Source organism: Cupressus sempervirens, chromosome 2, assembly GCF_028749045.1.
Source record: "Cupressus sempervirens isolate cs-2001-9-10 chromosome 2, ASM2874904v1, whole genome shotgun sequence".
Taxonomy (NCBI): domain Eukaryota; kingdom Viridiplantae; phylum Streptophyta; class Pinopsida; order Cupressales; family Cupressaceae; genus Cupressus; species Cupressus sempervirens.
In genome coordinates, this window is record NC_143119.1 from 705790158 (window position 1) to 705810666 (window position 20509).

Sequence of the window (20509 nt, forward strand, 5' to 3'; positions counted from 1 at the left end):
TCATCATTATCTTTATTTTATTGGAATGACGTTATCATTATGTAAAATTATTATTTTTATTTCAATGCATACTATAAGAACTATGTGCCTTGATCTTTTCCTCTTAGAATGTTATTGTAGGAAGTAGAGTCTAAAACATTCATCTGAAGGAGTGGCTAGAGGATATGTTTTAGTTGATCTTTGAAAATCTTGATTATATTAGATTTAGAGGGAGTATGACACTTCATCAAAGGCGTGGTTGAGGAGCTCAAATGATTGATTTTCAGAATGAGTTTGAAAGTCCTTATGTGTGACTATATGACCTTATGTGCCTGCCCCTTGTGTAAATCACGAAGAAGTGACTGTTGGAAATGTAATAGGAGTAATTGAGAGGGGAGGGGTGAATCAGTTACCACAAAAACAAATCCTTGTCCCTTAGATGTCAATGCAAACTTCCACTTATCATGCAATACTTAATAGCTCGGTTAACACTAGAATATAACTGATGCTTGCTTAACAAAGCACTCTTAAGATGTATTAATCTCTTTTATCCTTTAGTGACTTAGTTGCAGAAATATAAAGCATAAGTAAATAACATGAACATAGATGACACCAAGATTTAATGTGGAAATCCAATTTGGGAAATACCACTTTGCAACTAGTCACAATAATTTTCACTCTTCTGAAGTGAGCTCTATTAGGAGCCAACCCTGTTAAAGGTTATAAAAACATACTGTTAAGTATGACCCTGTTAGAGGATTTACTTCACCTTTTAGAAGTGACATGGTAGAGGTCTTTAAACACTTCAATCTTGAAATGTCACCTTGTTAGAGGATTTACAAAATGACTGTTAAGTCAACTCTATTGAGAGATTTCTTTACTACTACAATGGTTAGAAATCAACAACAATTTGCTTTGATGTATGATGCAACTTTATTTGCTGATTCAGATCTTTGTTCTAACTTGACCTCTGGATCCTTCCTGATCAGATGTTTCTTTGTAGCTTAACTTTCACACTTTCCTGTTCTGCCTTGCTTTTGCTCACATATCCATCTTTTTCATATTCAACTTGATACACATCTTGTCCTCACAACTTGACCTTTCTTATATATCATAAGCTAGGAAAAGTCGGCTTGAAAACCCTTTCAAAACATCAGTAGACATCCAAGTAGTCGGCCTCAATTAATAAAACATTTTGCAGTTTCAATCTGTTGTCACTTGGTCAATGCTAGAACTAAACACTCGGTTGACACTATGATTTCTCCATTGCCCAACCACTCTATCAATACTGAACTCTTTCGATGCCCGACCACTTGGTCAATACTGCAACTCTTTTGATGCCCGACCACTCGGCCAATACTGCAACTCTTTTGATGCTTGACCACTTGGTCAATACTGCAACCAGGTTCCTTCCATTACTCGGTTACTACTAGAAAGTCTTCATAACTCGATTGCTCGGTTAGAACTGAGATATACAAGGTTAATATTAAAAACACTATATTGCTCGGTTAATAGTAAATATTGACATTTGTGTAAACATCAATGACAATATACAATTAAATAATTAATTCCAACAAACTCTCTCTTTGACATTGATGGCAACGCAACATGTCAACATAAACTGATGAAAGTATGAGCAATTAGATTATCCTTAGTTTGATTTTGATGCATCATCCATACTAGCTCCCTCTGAGATTCTACTTGGATTTGTCTCTGCTACTTTCATGTCATTTTTCTCCCTCTTAGCTATAGACTCCATTATTAAGACTTTCCCTCAATCTCATTAATATTGAGCTTTTCACAAACTTCCATATTACTCTTCCTTGTTGACACTACACTAAAATCTTCTTCTTTGACATCAATCGCCAAAGGATACAAACATCTGAAATTGCAATGTATCTTATGTACTATTCATATGCAATATGCTTTGTATTATATTGCATTTGATCTTCAATAGAGCTTGGTTGATGCCTTGCTATCTTTAGCTTTATTGAGCATCAGAGAGGGTAATAACCCCTAGTTTAGCTCTTAGATAAATGAATGCATCCTTAGGTAAAGCTTTGGTGAATATCTTTGCTATCTGCTCCTTGGTGTTCACATATTCCAATCTCACCTCTTTGTCTTGAACCAATTCCCTTAGGAAATGATTTTTGATTGCAATGTGTTTTGTCTTTGGGTGCATCAGTGAATTTTTGGATATTTTGATTGCACTTGTGTTATCACAATAGATAACCACTGGTTCCTTGATTTCTTCCTTCATTCCTAACATCAACTGCTTGATCCACATTATGTTAAAACATTTTATTGTTGCAGCAACATACTCTACTTCAGCTGTGGATTGAGAAATACAATTCTGCTTCTTACTTGTCCAAGACACTAGCCTCTTTCCAAGAAAGAATGCTCCTCCACTAGTACTTTTTCTATCATCAATGCTTCCTGCCTAATCTGCAATAGTGAAGACTCTTAGTTGAAGATTTCTTCCTTTCTTATACCATAACCTATAATCTTCAGTTCCTTTTAGATATCTCAAGATTCTTTTGACTGCCATTATGTGATTTTCTTTAGGATTAGCAGAAAATCTTGCAACTATGCCAACTGCCAATGCAATATCAAGTCTCGTGTGAACCACATATTGAAGTTTCCTAATCATTGATTTATAAGTAGTTTGGTTTACCTCTTTTGAATCATCATTCTTTGAGAGCTTATGTCTAGTAGACAAGTGTTCCAACTGGTTTGGAATCTTCCATTGCAAATACTTTCAACGTTTCCTTGATGTATTTTGATTGAGTGATAAATATCCCATCCTTCATTTGATTAACTTGTTGACCCACAAAGAATTTGATTTCTCCAAACATAGACATTTCAAATTCTTTCCTTATTTCTTCAGAGAATGATTTACATAGGTTATCATGTCCTATAAATAAGGTATCATCTAGAAATATTTTTGCAAGCAATATCTTGTCTTGAGGTCCTTCCTTGATATACAAATTGTTATTATCATTTGTCTTCTCAAAACCAAATTTTACTAGATATCCATGAAGTCTTCAATACCATGTTCTTGGAGCTTTTTTAATCAATATAATGTTTTTTGAAGTTTACATACCATGTCTCTTTGGCTTGGATCAATGAAACCTTCAGGCTGATCAATGTAGACTTCTTTCTCCAAAACTCCATTTAAGAAAGCTGATTTGACATCCATCTAATATATTTTGAATCCCCTTTGTGCTGCATATGCTAGAAGTGTTCTTACTCATTCAAGTCTTGCAACAGGGGCAAATGTTTCCCCATAATCAATACCTTTTTCTTGAGCATAACCTTTGCAGACAAGTCTTGCCTTGTTTCTTGTCACTTCACCTTTCATTCATTCATTTTGTAACTGAATATCCTTTTTGTACCAATCACATTTTTATCCTTAGGTCTAAGAACAAGAGACCAGGTTTTATTCTTTTCTATTTGCTCAATTTCTTCATTCATTGCTTCTATCCAACTTTCATTTTCTAATGCATCTTTTACAGATCTAGGTTCAACTTCACTATACCTTTTAATTTGTTCCTTGTCAATATTCCTTATGTCTCTCCTCCAATTATTTAATCAGGTGCATGATGCCTTCTGACATATTTGGCAAGCCTTAGATCTTTCTTTCTTTGCTCAGAACTTGGTTCACTTGGTTCTTCAAGATCTTCATCCTTTTGCTTGGGTTCTTCTGGCTGATCTGGCTGTAGCTCAGGTAGTATTGCCTGTGACTTGGGTCACACTGCCTGGGGCTGCAACTTGGGTTGATCTGACCGTGACTTGGGTGCCTTTGACTGTGACTCAAGCTGAAATGCTAGTGAATCGCTAGATGTACTTGGTTACTGATTGGCTTCAACCTTTTGAGGTAAGGTTTTAGGTTTTTCATACTATATGAACCTTCTATAATCTTCATGCTCTTTGTTGCTCTGTTCTTCACTTCTTTCTACAAACTAATCAATTTTCACATGTGCACTTTCTATGACTTTGTGAGTAGAAAGATTTAGACATTGGTATGCCTTGCTTTTATTGGAGTACCCTAGGAATATTCTTTCATCACTCTTTGCATCAAGCTTTCCTTTTCTTACATCTTTTAAGATATAACATTTGCTTCCAAATACTCTAATATAACAAAAATTAAGCTTATATCCATAACATAATTCATAAGGCCTTTTGTTTGTATCTTTCTTCAATTGAACTCGGTTTAGTGTGTGAATTGTTGTGCTAATTGCTTCTCTCTAGTACTTTGGTGCAACATTCTTTTTTGATAATAATGTTCTTGCACATTCCATGATGGATCTGTTCCTTCTCTCTGCTATTCCATTCTGTTACAGAGTTCTAGGTGCTGATAGTTGTCTTTTGATTCCTCTTTCATTGCAAAACTCATTGAATTCATTTGAAATGAATTCTCCTCCTCTGTCTGATCTCAGGCATTTTAGATTTTTCCTTGTTTCCTTCTCAACTTTAGCCAAATACCATTTAAACATCAAACTTATCTTTTAAAAACACTACAATCATCATTCTAGAGTAATCATCAACAAATAAAATGAAATATATATGTCCATATTAGCTTTCCACACCAATTGGCCCACAAAGATCTATATGAACTAGTTCCAAAACTTCTTCAGAGTTATAGGACTTACTTTTGAAACTTCTTTTACTCATATTGCCAATTTGACATTGTTTGCACATTCCCATCTCAGTAGATAAGGTATGCCTCTTACTTTGTTATTCTTGCTTATGTTGTTCAATTTATCAAAGTTAACATGACACATTCTTTTATGCCATAGCCAACTTTCTTCAACTTGAGCTAATAAACAAGAGCTTTTATCGAGATCTAGGTAAAACAAATTACCAGTTCCAACTAGTTTTCCTTTTCCATCCAATAGTTTGGCTTTCCCATTCATGAATTAAACTTTGTATCCTATATTGTTCAACTGAGCTACACTCAGTAGATTATGTCTTAATCCTTCAACCCAATAGGCATTCTCACATTTGATTCCATCAGTTAGTGCAATGATTCCTTTTCCTTTTACATAACATGGTTCATTGTTCCAAATCTAACACTTCCACCATTATAGTGTCCTAAATGTTCAAATTTTGTTTTATTACCAGTCATGTGATGAGAACAACCACTATCTATGATCCATCTATCATTTTTGCTAAAATAAGAGATAAGTGCCAGCTTTTCATTTTGCTCATCATCAGATTGATCTTTGATAGCAATATAAAATACTTCATCCTCATCATCATCACTATCAGAATCTTTTGCAATGTAACATGATTTCTTACCTTTTCCTGTGAAGTCCTTGTGGTTTTTGAAGCCTTTCTTGCTTTTGAATTTGTTGAATTTCTTTTCATCTTTGTCTTCTTTGTTTGGACACCTTGCAACAATGTGACCAAATTCTTCACATGAGAAACAAATCAATGGAATCTTTTCTCTGAATTTTCCTTTTCCTTTTGCTGCCCTTTTTGCTAGGAGAGCTTCAATAACTTCAAGATCCTCATTTGAATCAACTTCATCTTCACTATCAACTTGTTTTCCTTTTGAGTTCCCTCCTTTTCTACCAAGGGTTAGTTTAGCTTTGAATGCAGATTCAAGATTGTTAGGAGCAGCATAATTATCGAACTCTAAAGAAGTCAATCTTTCCACAAGAGTATCTAGGGTTGGATCATGTGCTAGATTGCATCTCATATCTTGAATAGCTGAACTTCTAACTGCATAAATAGGAAGAAGAGTTCTTAGTACCTTGCTGATTACTGTTTCAACATCAATTGTACCTCCTGAAGCTTTGATTGCACTAACACTTTCTTTGACCCTTTTACTGTATTGGGTGATATTCTCACCTTCTTTCATTTTCAATCGATCAAACTTTTCTCTTAAACTTTCTACCTTAGCTCTTTGCACATTTTTGTCACCTCCAAAGGCCTTCAATTTTTTCCACATATTAAATGTAGTAGGACAATCCTTGACTTCATCAAATTCAGAATAGTTCAAAGAGGATGCAATATCAATCATCATAATTGTGATCCTTTGCTTCTTTTATTTGCTCCACAGACATAGGCTTGGGTGGTGCCACATATTTGTTCTCTAGGTAAAATACATCATCATCACTGATGCTTGATACATGAAGCTTCATCAACTCTTGCCACACTGAAAATTTTTCTCTGTTAAGTTTAGGATTCTCCCTCCTGTAAGACATCCTGATCTTTAGCTTAGGTCCTTAAAACCTTTTCTTGTAAGCACCAATGCACTGATACCAATTGTTGTAAATGTAATAGGAGTAATTGAGAGGGGAGTGGTGAATTAGTTACCACAAAAACAAATCCTTGTCCCTTAGATGTCAATACAAACTTTTACTTATCATGCAATACAGAATAACTTGGTTAACATTAGAATATAACTAATGCTTCGTTAACAAAGCAATCTTAAGATGTATTAATCTGTTTTATCCTTTAGTGACTTAGTTGCAGAAATATAAAACATAAGTAGATAATATGAACATAGATGACACCAAGATTTAACCTGGAAACCCAATTTGGGAAAAACCACCTTACAACTAGTCACAATAATTTTCACTCTTCTAAAGTGACTCATTTTAGGAGCCAACCCTGTTAAAGGTTACAAAAACATACTGTTAAGTATGACCCTATTAGAGAATTTAGTTCACCTTGTTAGGAGCGGCCTGTTTAGATGTCTTTAACCATTTCAATCTTGAAATGCCACCTTGTTAGAGTATTTACAAAATGATTGTTAAGTCAACTATGTTAAGAGATTTCTTTACTATTACAATGGTTAGAAAGCAACAACAATTTGACTTGATTTATGATGCAACTTTCTTTTTTGATTCAGATCTCTATTCTGGCTTGACCTCTAGATCCTTCCTGATCAAATGTTTCTTTGCAACTTAACTTTTACACTTTCCTGTTTTGCCTTGCCTTCGCTCACATATCCATCTTTTTCATATTCAACTTGATACACATCTTGTCCTCACAACTTGACCTTTCTTATATATCATAAGCTAGGAAAAGTTGGTTTGAAAGCCCTTTGAAAACATCAATAGACATCCAAGTAGTCGGCCTCAATTAATAAAACACTTTGTAGTTTCAATTTGCTTTCACTTGGTCAACATTGGAACTAAACACTCGGTTGACACTATGACTTCTTCATTGCTCGACCACTCGATCAATATTGCAACTCTTTTGATGCCCGACCACTCGGTTAATATTGCAAGCAGGTTTCTTCCATTACTCGGTTACTACTGGAAAGTCTTCATAACCTGATTGCTCGGTTAGAACTGAGATATACAATGTTAATATTGCAAACTCTATAATGCTCGGTTAATACTGACATTTGTGCAAACATCAAATGACAATATACAATTGAACAATTGATTCCAACAGTGACGACTTCCAAATGATTATCACTTGTATTTGTAGAAGTTAGTGAAAGGTGACGATCTTATGATAACTTAATTTTCTATTATGATGGATAACTTACGATGTCTATGCAGATCATGATAGATTATACTTTGTATGGTGGATGTTCGTATGGTAAGCATTATGAGAATGCATGTGCACATACCTTATGAATATTTTGAGTAAATTGTGAATGTTATGCAAATTCTTGTTAAAGAGGCCATTATGCAGAGTACTTGGTGAATGTCAAATGAGTTGATATTCAGGAGGCCATTACTTACAGTACTTGGTGAATATCTTGCAACTCGACATTCAAGAGGCTATTACTTAAAGAGTATGTGGTAAATGACAAATGAGTTGACATTCAAGAGGCCAATACTCCCAATATCTTTATATTACTGTAATGTCCCCACTATTAGGGTTAGTTTGGGACAATTAATACTTGCAAAATAATGGTTAGAATCACAAAAATAACAAAACACACTATATTATTTTACCCTCTAATTTAACCCCAATCTTAAGGATATTTCCAAATCGAGCTTCCTAGCTCATAGCTACCTTGACATTTTTTTGGGAGCGCACCCCTTAAGATTCTTCTTGGATGGGATATCCCCTATCCAAGGCCAATCACATATGCATATGTTGATATCATTAGAATATTTTGGCACATGGAGACTATCCATTGATTCTTGGCCATGGTGGTCAGATGGAGATCCTAATATCTAGCATACCCCATGCTTTGAGTTTCATTAATCTTCATGTTGTTAACCCCATGAGCTAACACAATATTATCCACATTGTATGCTTCTTTAATATAAATAAATTCATAAATATAATTAAACAAATACAACCCATGAACATACTTTTCTTACCTTCTTCTTTTCTTGGTTTATGTGCCTCTATCCTTAATTGCCTTTTCAATGAATTATTCCTTCTAAATTATCTCAACTCTATATTACTTTCTAAAATTCTTCCTTCTTTAATTATAAGGAAAGGATAAATATGCTTTTTTGTTTCTTCTTTTCCAAGAGTCACAACCTTTCATAATACAAATCCTTGGAAAGTCACAACACTTCATAGTTATAATCCTTTTGAAAAGTCACAACACTTCATAACCAAAATTCTTTGGAAAAGTCCTAGTACTTCATAATCACAATATTTTTGAAGAGTTGCAACTATTCAGAATTATGACTTTTTTGAAGGTTCACATCCTTTTAGTATCATTGATACCTTTTCAGAAGTCATTTCCTTATTTCACTTCATATTACTTTCTTCTTCCATTTTTCCTTTTTGAACTCCTCTTTTCTCATCTTTTTTTTCCCTCCCTCTAAACTAAATTCTCTTCGCTTTTATATCTTAATCTTAAGGAGTCATGTCTCTTTGTTAAGCATCTCTTGACTTTCATTAGATTTAGTTAATTTATATTATTTATTTAGTTACTTATTTGTGTTTATTATTATTTGTTATTAAATTCTATTTAGAAAATTAATACTCTCTACAATAGTCTCTTATATTTAATCTTATTTCTTTATCTACTCGTTGAAATTTTATTATTTTTTAATTGTTTAAAATATCATACTAAATATTACTTCATTGATAATATAGATTAAATAATAATTACTTTCTATTTTTTATATTTTAGTATTAGTTTAAATATAACTTTATTATTATTATTTATTTAATAACATTGTATTATCTAATTATTATTAAAATTCTATGTTAAAATGGGGATATGAAAATTACATTGAGGTAATATATAGTCATATGTTTATCTTCCGTAGTTAAGAGGGAGTGTTGATTTTTGGTAGCTTTAGTTGGATAAACAATGAGAATAAGTGTATATATATATATATAATCATTTGTTATTATATTAATTAGATAATAATGGATAGAGTGAATATGTACATACATACATACATACATACATACATACATACATACATACATATATATATATATATATATATATATATATATATATAAAATCATTTTTTATTATATTAATTAGATAATAATGGATAGACATGTGTCACTCTCCATGTCTCTTCCTTAATATAAATAGGAGTGATATTGCTGTCCTTGGAAAACATATACCACAAAAAGGTAGTGTAACTACATTCGCAGTGGTCTACGGAATTAACACTCTTGTGTGAAGGTTTTTTGTAGGTTGATGCTTCTAGTAGGTGGTTAACACTAACATGGTTATGGAGCCTTCAGCCCACATATCTTTCCATTAAGAATATTGAACAGTTTTGTTGAGGTCCAGGGTGGTTGAGTGATAATACCCAGACCTGTTTTTTTGTTTTGTTTTGATTTTGGTGCCAACACCCAAAAAACCACATTCTTCATCACTGTTGTGTTTGATCAATTTCAAGGTTGGTGGATTGCTGCTTTTTATGGGTCCCATGTACCGTTGGTTGCTTCCTTCGATGATTGTGAGATTTATATTTTTTGGGCCATATTTATTATTTGATGTTTTGTTGTTTTCCATTCTGTTTACCTGGTTGATATCGCATATATGTTTTGCTCTATTGCTTGTGAACAGAGTAGTTATTTTTTGGTATTGTGAGGAATGTTTGCCGCATTCACCCATTTCATCATGGATTTGCCTAAAGCTAAGCTTCTAGTCCATACAATTATTATAAAGGGAACTCAGATATGAAGACTTTGTTTTTGAAATTGCAATTGAAGTGAATAACATTTGGGTAAGATCCAGATTCCCCCGGTGTTGCACAAAAGATGAAAGAGTTTGATCAAAGAGATGAAGCTAATGATACACTCATTAATAATTATGTCTGTTTTTGTTGATTTGGGATATCATATTGTCTCTTGTAAAAATCGTAATCAAATTTGGACTACCTTAGAGATTCTCTTTGCTATGCTAGATAAGCTGAGGAAATTTAGATTGGAGAATGAACTAATGAGTCTAGATCCAAGGCATTTTGTCAATATTCAAGATTTATTTACGAAGCTAATTCTCATAGCTTGTAGTTGAAAGAATGTAGGGTCGCAAAAGAGGATGAACAATTGAGTCTCTCTATTCTCTCTTAGATAGTTCTTGATTATTTAGTATTTGTTTCTGCATTTTATGCTGCTATGGATGCTCTAGGTATTGCACACCATATGCCTTCTCTTGACAGTTTTGCAGGTCAGATCACAAGGGAACAACAAAAGTTGGCATAGATGGGCACATTGACACTACGAGGTTACAAGCACTTTGTTGATGTTAGTTTTGTACCACTACATAACATATAGCAATTGAACACTTGATATGGGATATCAAACACTCAATATGAAGACATGAGAAAAACTCCAATGTTCCTTACACCTGTGGATACTGACTCAGTTATTGATTTGATTTGTTGGTAATCACGTAGGCGGCCTTACGTTATTCATTCAAGGATGGCTTGGGTTTTGGGATAATGGTGGGTTTGTAAAATATACGAGTGCCAGATAATGTTGATGGTGGTGATGATGGAGGGGGGTGATAATGTTCTAATGACTTTTACCTTCATAACTTTCTTAGAATGAAATCCGACTACTCAACTACTTGCTATTCTACTCCTACTCCTATGAATGGAAGGATTAGCAAATGGATGAGGATCGAATCTGATGAAAGCTAACCAACAACTCTACCTCCATAGATGCAATGATTCAAAGGAAAAAGACTAGTTTACCATGCAAGGCTTCCCAACAAGCCGCTAGGATGCTAGTGGCCTAGTTAATAGATCTCTATCAAACATCCACTAATATCACCATGAAATTATCCATCTATTCTTACTCTTAGCAACTTTCTCAAAATAAAATGTACTTTAACAACTTCAAAGGAAATCTAACTTTAACTATTGGAAGTAGAAACGATGCAATAACACCAAATGTTCTTAATCACCATGCAAGTCACAACAATGATAAAGAGAAGCGGTTTTGGTATTATCTTAGCAACAATTTTCTCCAACCTTTTACAAATGAGAGCAAATGGCCTTGTATAGAGGCCAAAATTAAAACCAGTGGTAGAGATTAAGAGGCAAAACCAACGATCCAGATTGGATCCTAGAAATCCTAATTAGGGTTGTCACCCCATCAGCCAATGAGAAGATGCCACCTCATCAATGGACCAATGAAAAAAAGGAAAAGTGGCAACCAATGAGAAGGCACCAAAATGGCAGCCAATCAGAATCAGTCACCTATTCTACCCAAGAAGGAGGAGAATTTGCCACTTGGGCTTACATCAAATGATCTTCTAATATAATTCTACTCTTTTCTTTCATCTTTTTAACCAAAGTGATGAACTTGGCTAGCTTGTCATTAACATCCTTCATGGGAGGGCAAGGTGTATGTTTCATCATGAGCTCAACTGAATTCATCATATTGCTCGCTGCTTGCATTGTTTTCTCATGATCCTTCTCATACTCTTTCACGTATTCGATAAAAGCATTGAGGGAGGCAACGGTGCTCAAATGTTTCTTTTTAATGGCAACCTTCCCCAACTCATCCAATCTTGACCCAAATTCTGTCTCATTAACGTTCTCCTCTTGTCCACTTGAATTATCCCTTTGGTCTCTAGCCTCAAATATTTTCAAATCACTTCCTCCAAATTTGTTCTTCTTTGAAATTAACTCTTCCTTGAGATTCACTTTTCAATTTTCACTGCCTCTAAATCAAATAAAAGAGGTAGGATCCTATATAGAATTGCTTTTGATTTTGCACGGTCCTAAGTTGCAACTCTAAATTCTCGCTTATAATCCTAGCCCAATCAAACCTTCTCTTTCCATTTTCAATTTCATCAATGAAGAAGTACATCCAGTTTTCGAATTGCACACCTTGAGCTACGTCCATGATCCAGCTGAGAAGCACAATGAGATCGCCGTACTTTGATTTGAAATTTGACACGGTGAGCCTTGATGATCTGGTAACTCCTGTTTTGCCTTCATGTAACCAATTTTGCTTTAGGTGCCTCTTGATTATCCTGAAATGACTTGGTTGCCTGATCCATCATTACCACTGTTATGCCTTTGTATTGGGGAATATTAAATGCTTCTTCGACCACTTGTCTGCCAATGTTGGCCAACACTCTTTTCCCTTCATAAAAAATGGACCTGGTAACAATATCAAACCGGGATGCACACTGCATTACCAATTCTGGACAAGGCAAGGTAGGAGGGAAAGCCGCTGCATATACAATTTCGCTCTTGTAGATCTTCTTTGCCATGGGGGATTGTCCTTCCTTCAGTCTGTCCTTTAACTGTATCATGTTCACTATACCGATATTGATATCACTTATTCGCCTCACTTTCGAGAAGAAGGTGGTCTTAGCAATCATGTCTTCCTTGTCTTTTTTGGTGTTCATTTCCTTTGGGTTCTTGCTTGCACTAACATCTACCATCCTGAACACTTATTTCTGCCCCTTCATTTTAAGTGATATGGACTACCCTTATCGATCTCCAACCTTCTTTCTATCGATGGAATCTAACTTATTTCTACCTCGACAAGTCCTATCTCTACACTTATCAATCTCCAACGTTCAACTTAGGGGGTGGGACTACCACTTATTTCTGCCTCTTTGTTACCTTAGGATGGACTACACTTATATCTCCCAACTTCAACCTAGGGTGGTCTAGCTTATTTCTGTTTTGCCAAGTGTCCTATCATGAAATCTACACTTATCTCTCCAAACTTCGACTTATTAATGGAATGATGAAGTGGTGGATGATGAATGCAAGAAGAACATAAGGGAAATGAAACCAAGCAAGAACAATAAGTGGAATCCGTCTTTGAACCAATCTTCACCTCTGAAATGAGTAGAATTTTACCTTAATTTTGTTTTTTACCAATAATCGAGCCCCTTTTGGATTTGGATCAGACTTTAGAAAATGTAAGCGTCCTTGCAAATAGTGATGCCCTAGCAAAACCAGAACTTTGACCTCTTTAAAACTGTCCAACTTTGCCAAAAATCAGACTTTTGATCATGTATTTCCTCCTCCAAGTAAAATCGCCTAGATCTGGTGCAAAAATTCGCAGCCCTTTGCAAGAAAAATCAGACTTCTTAAAATCGCCAAGCAGAAGGAAAGTATTCAGATCTGCTCCTCAACTCGTCTAGGGCAGAAATTCGTCTAAATCAAAGGAAGGAGAATGGCGCCAAGCAATAAAAATCTGCTCCAATAGAAATCGCCAAGTCTGAAATTGTCCTCCAAGAGAAAAATCACCAAGTGTAGAAACTGCTCCTTGCAAGAGAAATCACCCAACAATGAAGAAAACTGCTCCTCTAAAAATCGCCAACCAAGAGAAGAAAGCTGAGAGGGAATGAGGAAATGGGAGAGGGGGGAGCCCTCTTATTCCTCAATCCTTTTACTCCCTCAAGCTGGCCGACTAGCCCTGGAGGAGAAAAAAAATTAAATTAGACCGTTATTGGTGGTCCAAATTTAAATGCCAAGCCAAAATTTATTTTGCCTATAGTGAAATTTGCACATTTAATTGCTGGTTAGGACCAAAAATTGCAAAATAAAATTAAGAAAGCCTTGGAGATGTGAAAATTTTCATTTAATAATGTTTTGGTAGTTAAAATATCATTTAAAATCAGATTTAGCAAGCTAAAATTGATTTTCAATTTTAATTTACCAATCATTTTTAATATTTTAAAAATCTTCAAGGCAATTTTAACCAATTTAATGCAAAATTTTGCAATTAAGTCCACTTTCAATTTTGCAATGCAATTTCAATTTTTTACCAAAATAAATCATTTTTCTAGCATTCAAAATCGATATTTCCAATTTAATTTCATTATCGCAAAATTTTCTTTTTCACCAAAAAATTTAAGATTTTCCAAAACAATTAAATCTAAAGAATTTCATTTTGAAAATGCTCAAGATTATACAATTGCATCCAATTTTCAAAATCCATCTAAGTCCAAAAAAATTGTAAATTTATCCTGCCGGGTATTGTTCTAACTATCGAAAATGTTGTCTTTGATATTTGTTTGGCCTAAGGATAAAATTATATGTTCCGGAAAATCAAGTTAACACCGGGTGAAAAAACAAATCACATCAAATCCCTCCTGGCCCGAAGGTGTCCAAGGTGTAAAATTTTCAAATAAAAAACTTTTGGTCAACTCCGAAAAAATTTGCCAAGGCAACTGGAAAAAATTCCAAAAGTCCATGAAAATTACCAAGGCTTGTCCGAAAAAGGGGGTCCCCAAAAATTTTGGGGCGATGGTGTGAAAACCTCACAACACACTTCTTGCAAGAGATCCACATCCTAACATTTTAAGTGGCAAGAGTAAGAAATAGTATAAGGATTCTAAGTCTAAAGAGCAAGTTAAGGAATCTCATTCATAACATACCCCTGAGCCCAAGACCTCTTTCTAAGAGGAATCATAATAAAAGAAGATAACTTGTATTTATTGCAAGAAACTAGGAAAATGATGAGCGTAGGTGCTATAAAAAGAAGATTGATGAACTTACATAGCTTCTTCAAAAGCACCATGCCCCACTACCCTCATCACTGCCTCCTTCAACTTCTCAATTGACAACATCTTCATCTACACAGCCATTGAGTGTAGGATTTGTAAACGGGATGAAAGGTAAAACACTCTTAGCCTCTACTATTTCTTAAAATGGGAGATGGCTATTAGATTCAGGTGCATCTTCTTTGGATATGTTCTCCTTGCGAGCCTTGTAGTACACTTTACATTTTGATGACTAACAATATATATATGAGAGTTTGTTGGAAAGGATCTATGAATATGGGTGAGGGATGATTGAGCATGTTCTTTGTGTACTCTCCTTGACCATTAATCTCATTTCAGTTTATGAAATTACTCATGGTACACATGGTAAAATAGTTGAGCTCACTCCTAATCATGTATACATAAGAGATATGGAGACTAGAGGTAAAATTGCTATAGTTGTGGTGGATTATGCATCATGATTGTGTTTTTTTTTTCTCATTTTGCTCCTCATATAATATTTCTTTGGTTGATGTGCACAGCCTTCCATCAAGGGTGAATCATGTTTGTGAGGAGAAGTTTGGTCATTTGAACCTTGGTATTCTTGAGTCTAGTGTTGAGCTTCCTCATTTATTACTTGCTTCTTCAATTATGGGTTCTACTCTTTAGTAGGTTGACCATAGTGTTCTATATCTTGCTATGTGGGCTGAGTATTTGGTGGGTATTTCAAACTTGTTTGTGGAGTCTCATCTTGCAGATTTTGGAGACATACTAGAGGGGATTTCTTTCCTCTTTGATGAGAGTTTTAGCATAGTTGTTGGTACGCTATCTATGGAGATTGACATTGATGAGTTTCATCATTCACTTGATTTATCACATCTCTTGATTGAGTTTGATCATGATTATGTGGTCAATTGTTTGTGCATGGAGATTCCTAATCAATTTTCAGAGAATCCTGCTTGAAAATTTCCTTCTTTTTTTCAGCTAGACATGGAGTGGCTTCTTCATCATTTGGTGGACTTGTTTCTTTCTAAGGGGAGATGTGTTGCTTGTAGGCATTGGATCATCTTTTGTTTTTAGACATCATTAACATTTGAGCTTCTTCATTATGGGAGGAACAACTCTCTTTTTCCTTCCTACAAGGGGATCATTGATTGTATATACATGATGTATGTAGTCATTGGGGGCATGATTGAGTCCTCCATGCATCATCTTGTTTGTTTCCTTTCTTTTGGAAAGGAGTTTTCTCTCATATGATTTTGTCCTTTTCTCCACTTGAGAGAGACTTCTTTGCATTTGCACTGTATAGGGGCACCTAAAATGGTTGTGTAGCCAGGACCCATAGTGCATCTTGCTTTCATATTGCATAATACTTTCACCTTCTAAGTTTCATTTAATGGTTGTTGGAGTAAATGAGTTTTTACTATTTACTCGTGCTTAAGTTTAGTGAGGCATTAATGTATTTAATTTCTAGTTGGTTAGTTGCCGGTTATCTACCGGATCTCCCTCGTTGTCTTTATAAGCAAGGCTAAGTATGCTATTTTTGCATCTCAAACAGCTATCTGCACATTCTGGTCAATTATTGCTTTTCTTCTCGTGTGTTTAGGACCTCTAGGTATGTTTGCAGGTTGATTCTCCTGGGACGTGGTTGACACCAATAGCTATGTAAAGTAAAAATTTACATACAATTGGCAATATGTGTGTGAAATTTACGTTTTTTGCATTGAATTTTGGGGTGGTTCATGTTCAAATTAAATAATCTTTTGAATGTTTATGTTTTTATGGCTGTGAAGTGTAGAAGGCTGATATACTGTTTCAATAGAAGGCAAATGTTTTAATGTTTTTCAGAATGTAGGACTTGATACAAAGTCACAAGCTAATGATTTTATATCTTTCCAAATGTAGCCTTTTGACTTTAATTATCTAATGCATCGACTCGACAATTACCCAACAGACCCACTTTGCGATCTGATTGCTTTCTTTAATGAGACATTTTGCTTGTATACATCTATCTGCTTGACTATTGTGATCTGTTTATTTGGAACCAGGCCTTCTTGAGCCAGTTAATTGATACTCTGTTCACATGTCATGAAGACAAAGTGCATAACATATCTATTCCTTTGATGGTTATTTTCCTGTGCTATATTGATCACCTTCAACTCTTTTGATGATTAAGAGAAGATAAGCACTTTTTTTTCTTTTTGGCCCTTGTTTTCTTTATTTTGAATTGCTGCATAAAAATATCACAATTTAGTGTTTTTTTTCCTGTAAGTCAGAGGACGTTGGGCAAATTTCTAAGCTATGAAGTCTGAATGACTTAAAACGCCTAAAGCCTTTTTGGTAAAAGTTCCTTGTACTTCTATTTTGCTTAGTGTTTTTTGGCAGAAGTTTCATAGAATAATTTTTTTAATTTTTTTTGGAGAATATTGTTAAGGGTCAAATGTAAAGAAAGTTTGTGGTAAAGGTATCCATGTTTATATTGTTTTCTGCATATTACTAAATAATTCAGATCTCCTTTTTACTTATTGGTACACCATTGTTGTATTTTCTTGTTTGGCAATTTACCTGTTCTGTTAATTGGATCTTAAATTCTCAATAGACCAATCTTATCATGTATACACAGAGACCTTGGAAGAGTTTACCTATCTTGCTGATAACAGTGCAAAATGTTTCCATAAAATTTGGTTTGTGGGACATGGACCACTTTCCTGTTCCATATCTACATTTTGTGGGGGTTATATCTGAATATAAGTCTGCTGTGTCCTTATTCTTTTAGTGCCATAGTCTATTTCAAAATGGTGATCCTATATTCCACCTCTTGGTGAGTATGCAGCGCAGTTAAAAGATTGACAGCATGGAACTGTGAACTTGTTTTAGATTGAATCCTCTATGTTTCTGTGTAGCACTCGTGCCTTTGTTTTTGTTTGTGACTTCATGTGGAATTTATTTGATGTTTTTCAATTTGTCCAGGAAAAAACAATTTGCTGTCGTTGAAAATGCTGGATTTTGGGATTGGACTTTTACTCTTAAAGATGAGGACGGTAACACACTTGCTGAGATTGATCGAGACTGGAGAGGTTTTGGTTTTGAGGTCTGTTTCTAAGATATTTGGTACAATAACCTTTCAGCAAACACTAACTTTGTACTTATGTTTTACATCTAGCTGTAAATTGGTGGAACAGGAGTATGCTTTTCTAAATGGTGGATGATTAATTGGTCAATAAAGAGTCATATTTAATGCTTGTCAATGCTGGATTTAGTTCAGAAGCTGGCCTTATGGCCATTGATTTTCAGATTAAATCCTCTACTACTGTATTCTAGTACCATTGTCTTATACTGTCCTCTAAACATCTATTTTGAGCGGTCCATTATTTTTTTTCAAGTCTTTCATCTGTTGTCTAAGTCTTCTTCTGTTGTTGTCCTTCATAGTGCATTTTGTCGGCCACTATTGGTCAATGGAGTTAGTGGATAACTGCCTATTTGGGCATCATAATGCAAACCTGAGGTTCTGGTTTCTCCATCGAAAAATAACAAATGTTAAAAAGAGTATTTTTATATTTTCACTCTTTTATCTTAATTATATTCTACATTGATATTGCTAGTATCTTAATTTGCACCTTTTTCTGTAACTTCAAATAGATTAGCCTGTCAAGTATAACCTGTTTCAAATTGTGAGGAGAAGTTTCTTTTTCTTCTTGGGACTAAGGCCTTGCAAGTCCTAGGTATGGACTAATTCTTTAAGATTTATATTATTCTAATTTCTAAATAATTGTTCCACTAAGATGAAATCATGAAGATTCCATAATTGGTACTTTCTGCCACATATTATGAGTGTTATTACATTTATAAGAGCCACCAATTTCGCTGGGTCACTAAGTGGTTTATGTGCTGGCTAATAATATCTGTGTATCATGTATGTGTGTGATAAGTGTCTCATGGCTGGGCTCTTGGGAATTAGATTCTATTTTGTAAAGAGTTACTTTTGGAGTGGGGCACATAGGTTGATTGTTAATCATTTATACATGGTTTTTGTGTGAACAGTTTGAGATTTCTTCAGTTTTGCAGTTTGTTTGTAGTAACTTCTCTGGGGTTTGAGTATTCATTTGTTACAGATATTTATCTCAGATTGTGGTTGTAGCTAGATGTTATTCCAATGTAGATTCAGTCATTATATCATAGAAAACCCTTGTTATTAGTTGTGGAAGTTTTCTTGAAAGTTTTGTGAGCTTGCAGTACATTTCAATTTTCAGGCTTCATACTTGCTCACAGTTTTTGGATGATTTGCAGCAGATGTATCTTGCTGTTTATAACATATTATGAATACAAATATGATGTATTTCCATGATACAAATCAGCAATATTTCATGATATATCAGTTCTATGAAGTTTGTCGCAAATTTTAGGTTTTTCAGTGTTCATATATAGAAGCCAGTTTGCTTGTTTAACTAGGTTTATCAAAGAAGCTAAAAGGAGTTTCAGATCTGATGTTTTATTTGACAAGGGACATTACAATATGGGAGCATTTTAGGATAAGTAGTGGAAGCAGGTTGGATTAGTTTAGAAATAGATAGGAAGTAAGCTAATTATTAACAAAATGTTAAAAACTTAAGGCCCATGCTTCTGAAAGTGTTTTCCAAAAATGAGTTTTGCTAACAACGGCAACCTAAAGTATAATTGATCATAAGTGGTGGGCCTTTTGGAAGTATTTCTCTTATTGTTGCCACATCCTTGAATAATCTAATGCAATTGGAAATTTAATCCTGCATTATCTGTTGCTTGGAAATCTATGGGTCCTTGGAGTATGAGATTATGTGCCTTTGTGTGTGTGCATGCATAGCATTAAGCTTGATTATATTCTATTCACAGCTTAGCCTTATACAGGGAAATTAAAAAATGGAAAATTACTTTCTTTGAAACAATACTTTCTATTTAACTAAGTACTTCCATGTATCCACATATGCATCTGCCTGTAAGAAAATACCCATAAGTGTCTTCTTAAATTCTTCAACTGTAGGAAGAAAATGGTTTTGAAGAATATATCTTATTTTTCACACTAATCTTTTTGAATTTTGTCCCTTTTTTACAGATGTTTACAGATGCAGGTCAATATGCAATAAGGTTTGGAAATACTGAGTCAAGTGCCAAAACTGGCCTAGCCGCACAGGTGTGCCTTTGCCTATGATTCTTGTTTATTTAGTTTTTGGGCTTTGTTCCTGGTTGTTCCTTGGGCTTTTGATTATCTAAAGTGTATCTTGCTGATATCTGATAATTTCTAGTGCATCAGATACACGAGTTGGATGTGTATCGTCCATTGAGTCTGTTAGAAAGAGCGATAACAGTTTCGCTTGCTGTGTCACTGGACAATGACTACTTCTCTAGACATAGTTGGTAAGCTTGAAAATACCATAATTTATGGAAAGCCATTTGGAAATAGTGAGTTACTAATGTGAGGGAACAAAGTAATACGTTGATTCTAGTTTTACAGAGAATCATAATTTTAGATTATTTCATCATTTATTTGTATTTAAGAAAGGCTATCTGTTAATGTATAGAAAGTTTCCCTATACTCCAATTCATTGTAAGTCAGCTCCTCACTTTTTTAACCTTGCCTAATCTTAACCAAAGCAGAAAGTCATGGGAATACTTGTTTACTTCACAGAC

The 20509-nt window shown here is 34.5% G+C and overlaps 1 protein-coding gene across 5 annotated transcripts in view; it reads left to right on the forward strand.

Annotated features, from left to right (window-relative positions):
* LOC149575327 (scramblase-like protein) overlaps window positions 1–20509 on the forward strand; it is a 122337-nt gene that overhangs the window by 87982 nt on the left and 13846 nt on the right. For all 5 annotated transcript variants that reach the window (XM_089815102.1, XM_089815103.1, XM_089815099.1 and 2 more), the window contains exons 9-11: window positions 17819–17939; window positions 19935–20012; window positions 20133–20236. In XM_089815102.1, coding sequence (XP_089671228.1) covers window positions 17819–17939; window positions 19935–20012; window positions 20133–20236 — 303 coding nt within the window. The remainder of the gene's footprint in view (window positions 1–17818; window positions 17940–19934; window positions 20013–20132; window positions 20237–20509) is intronic.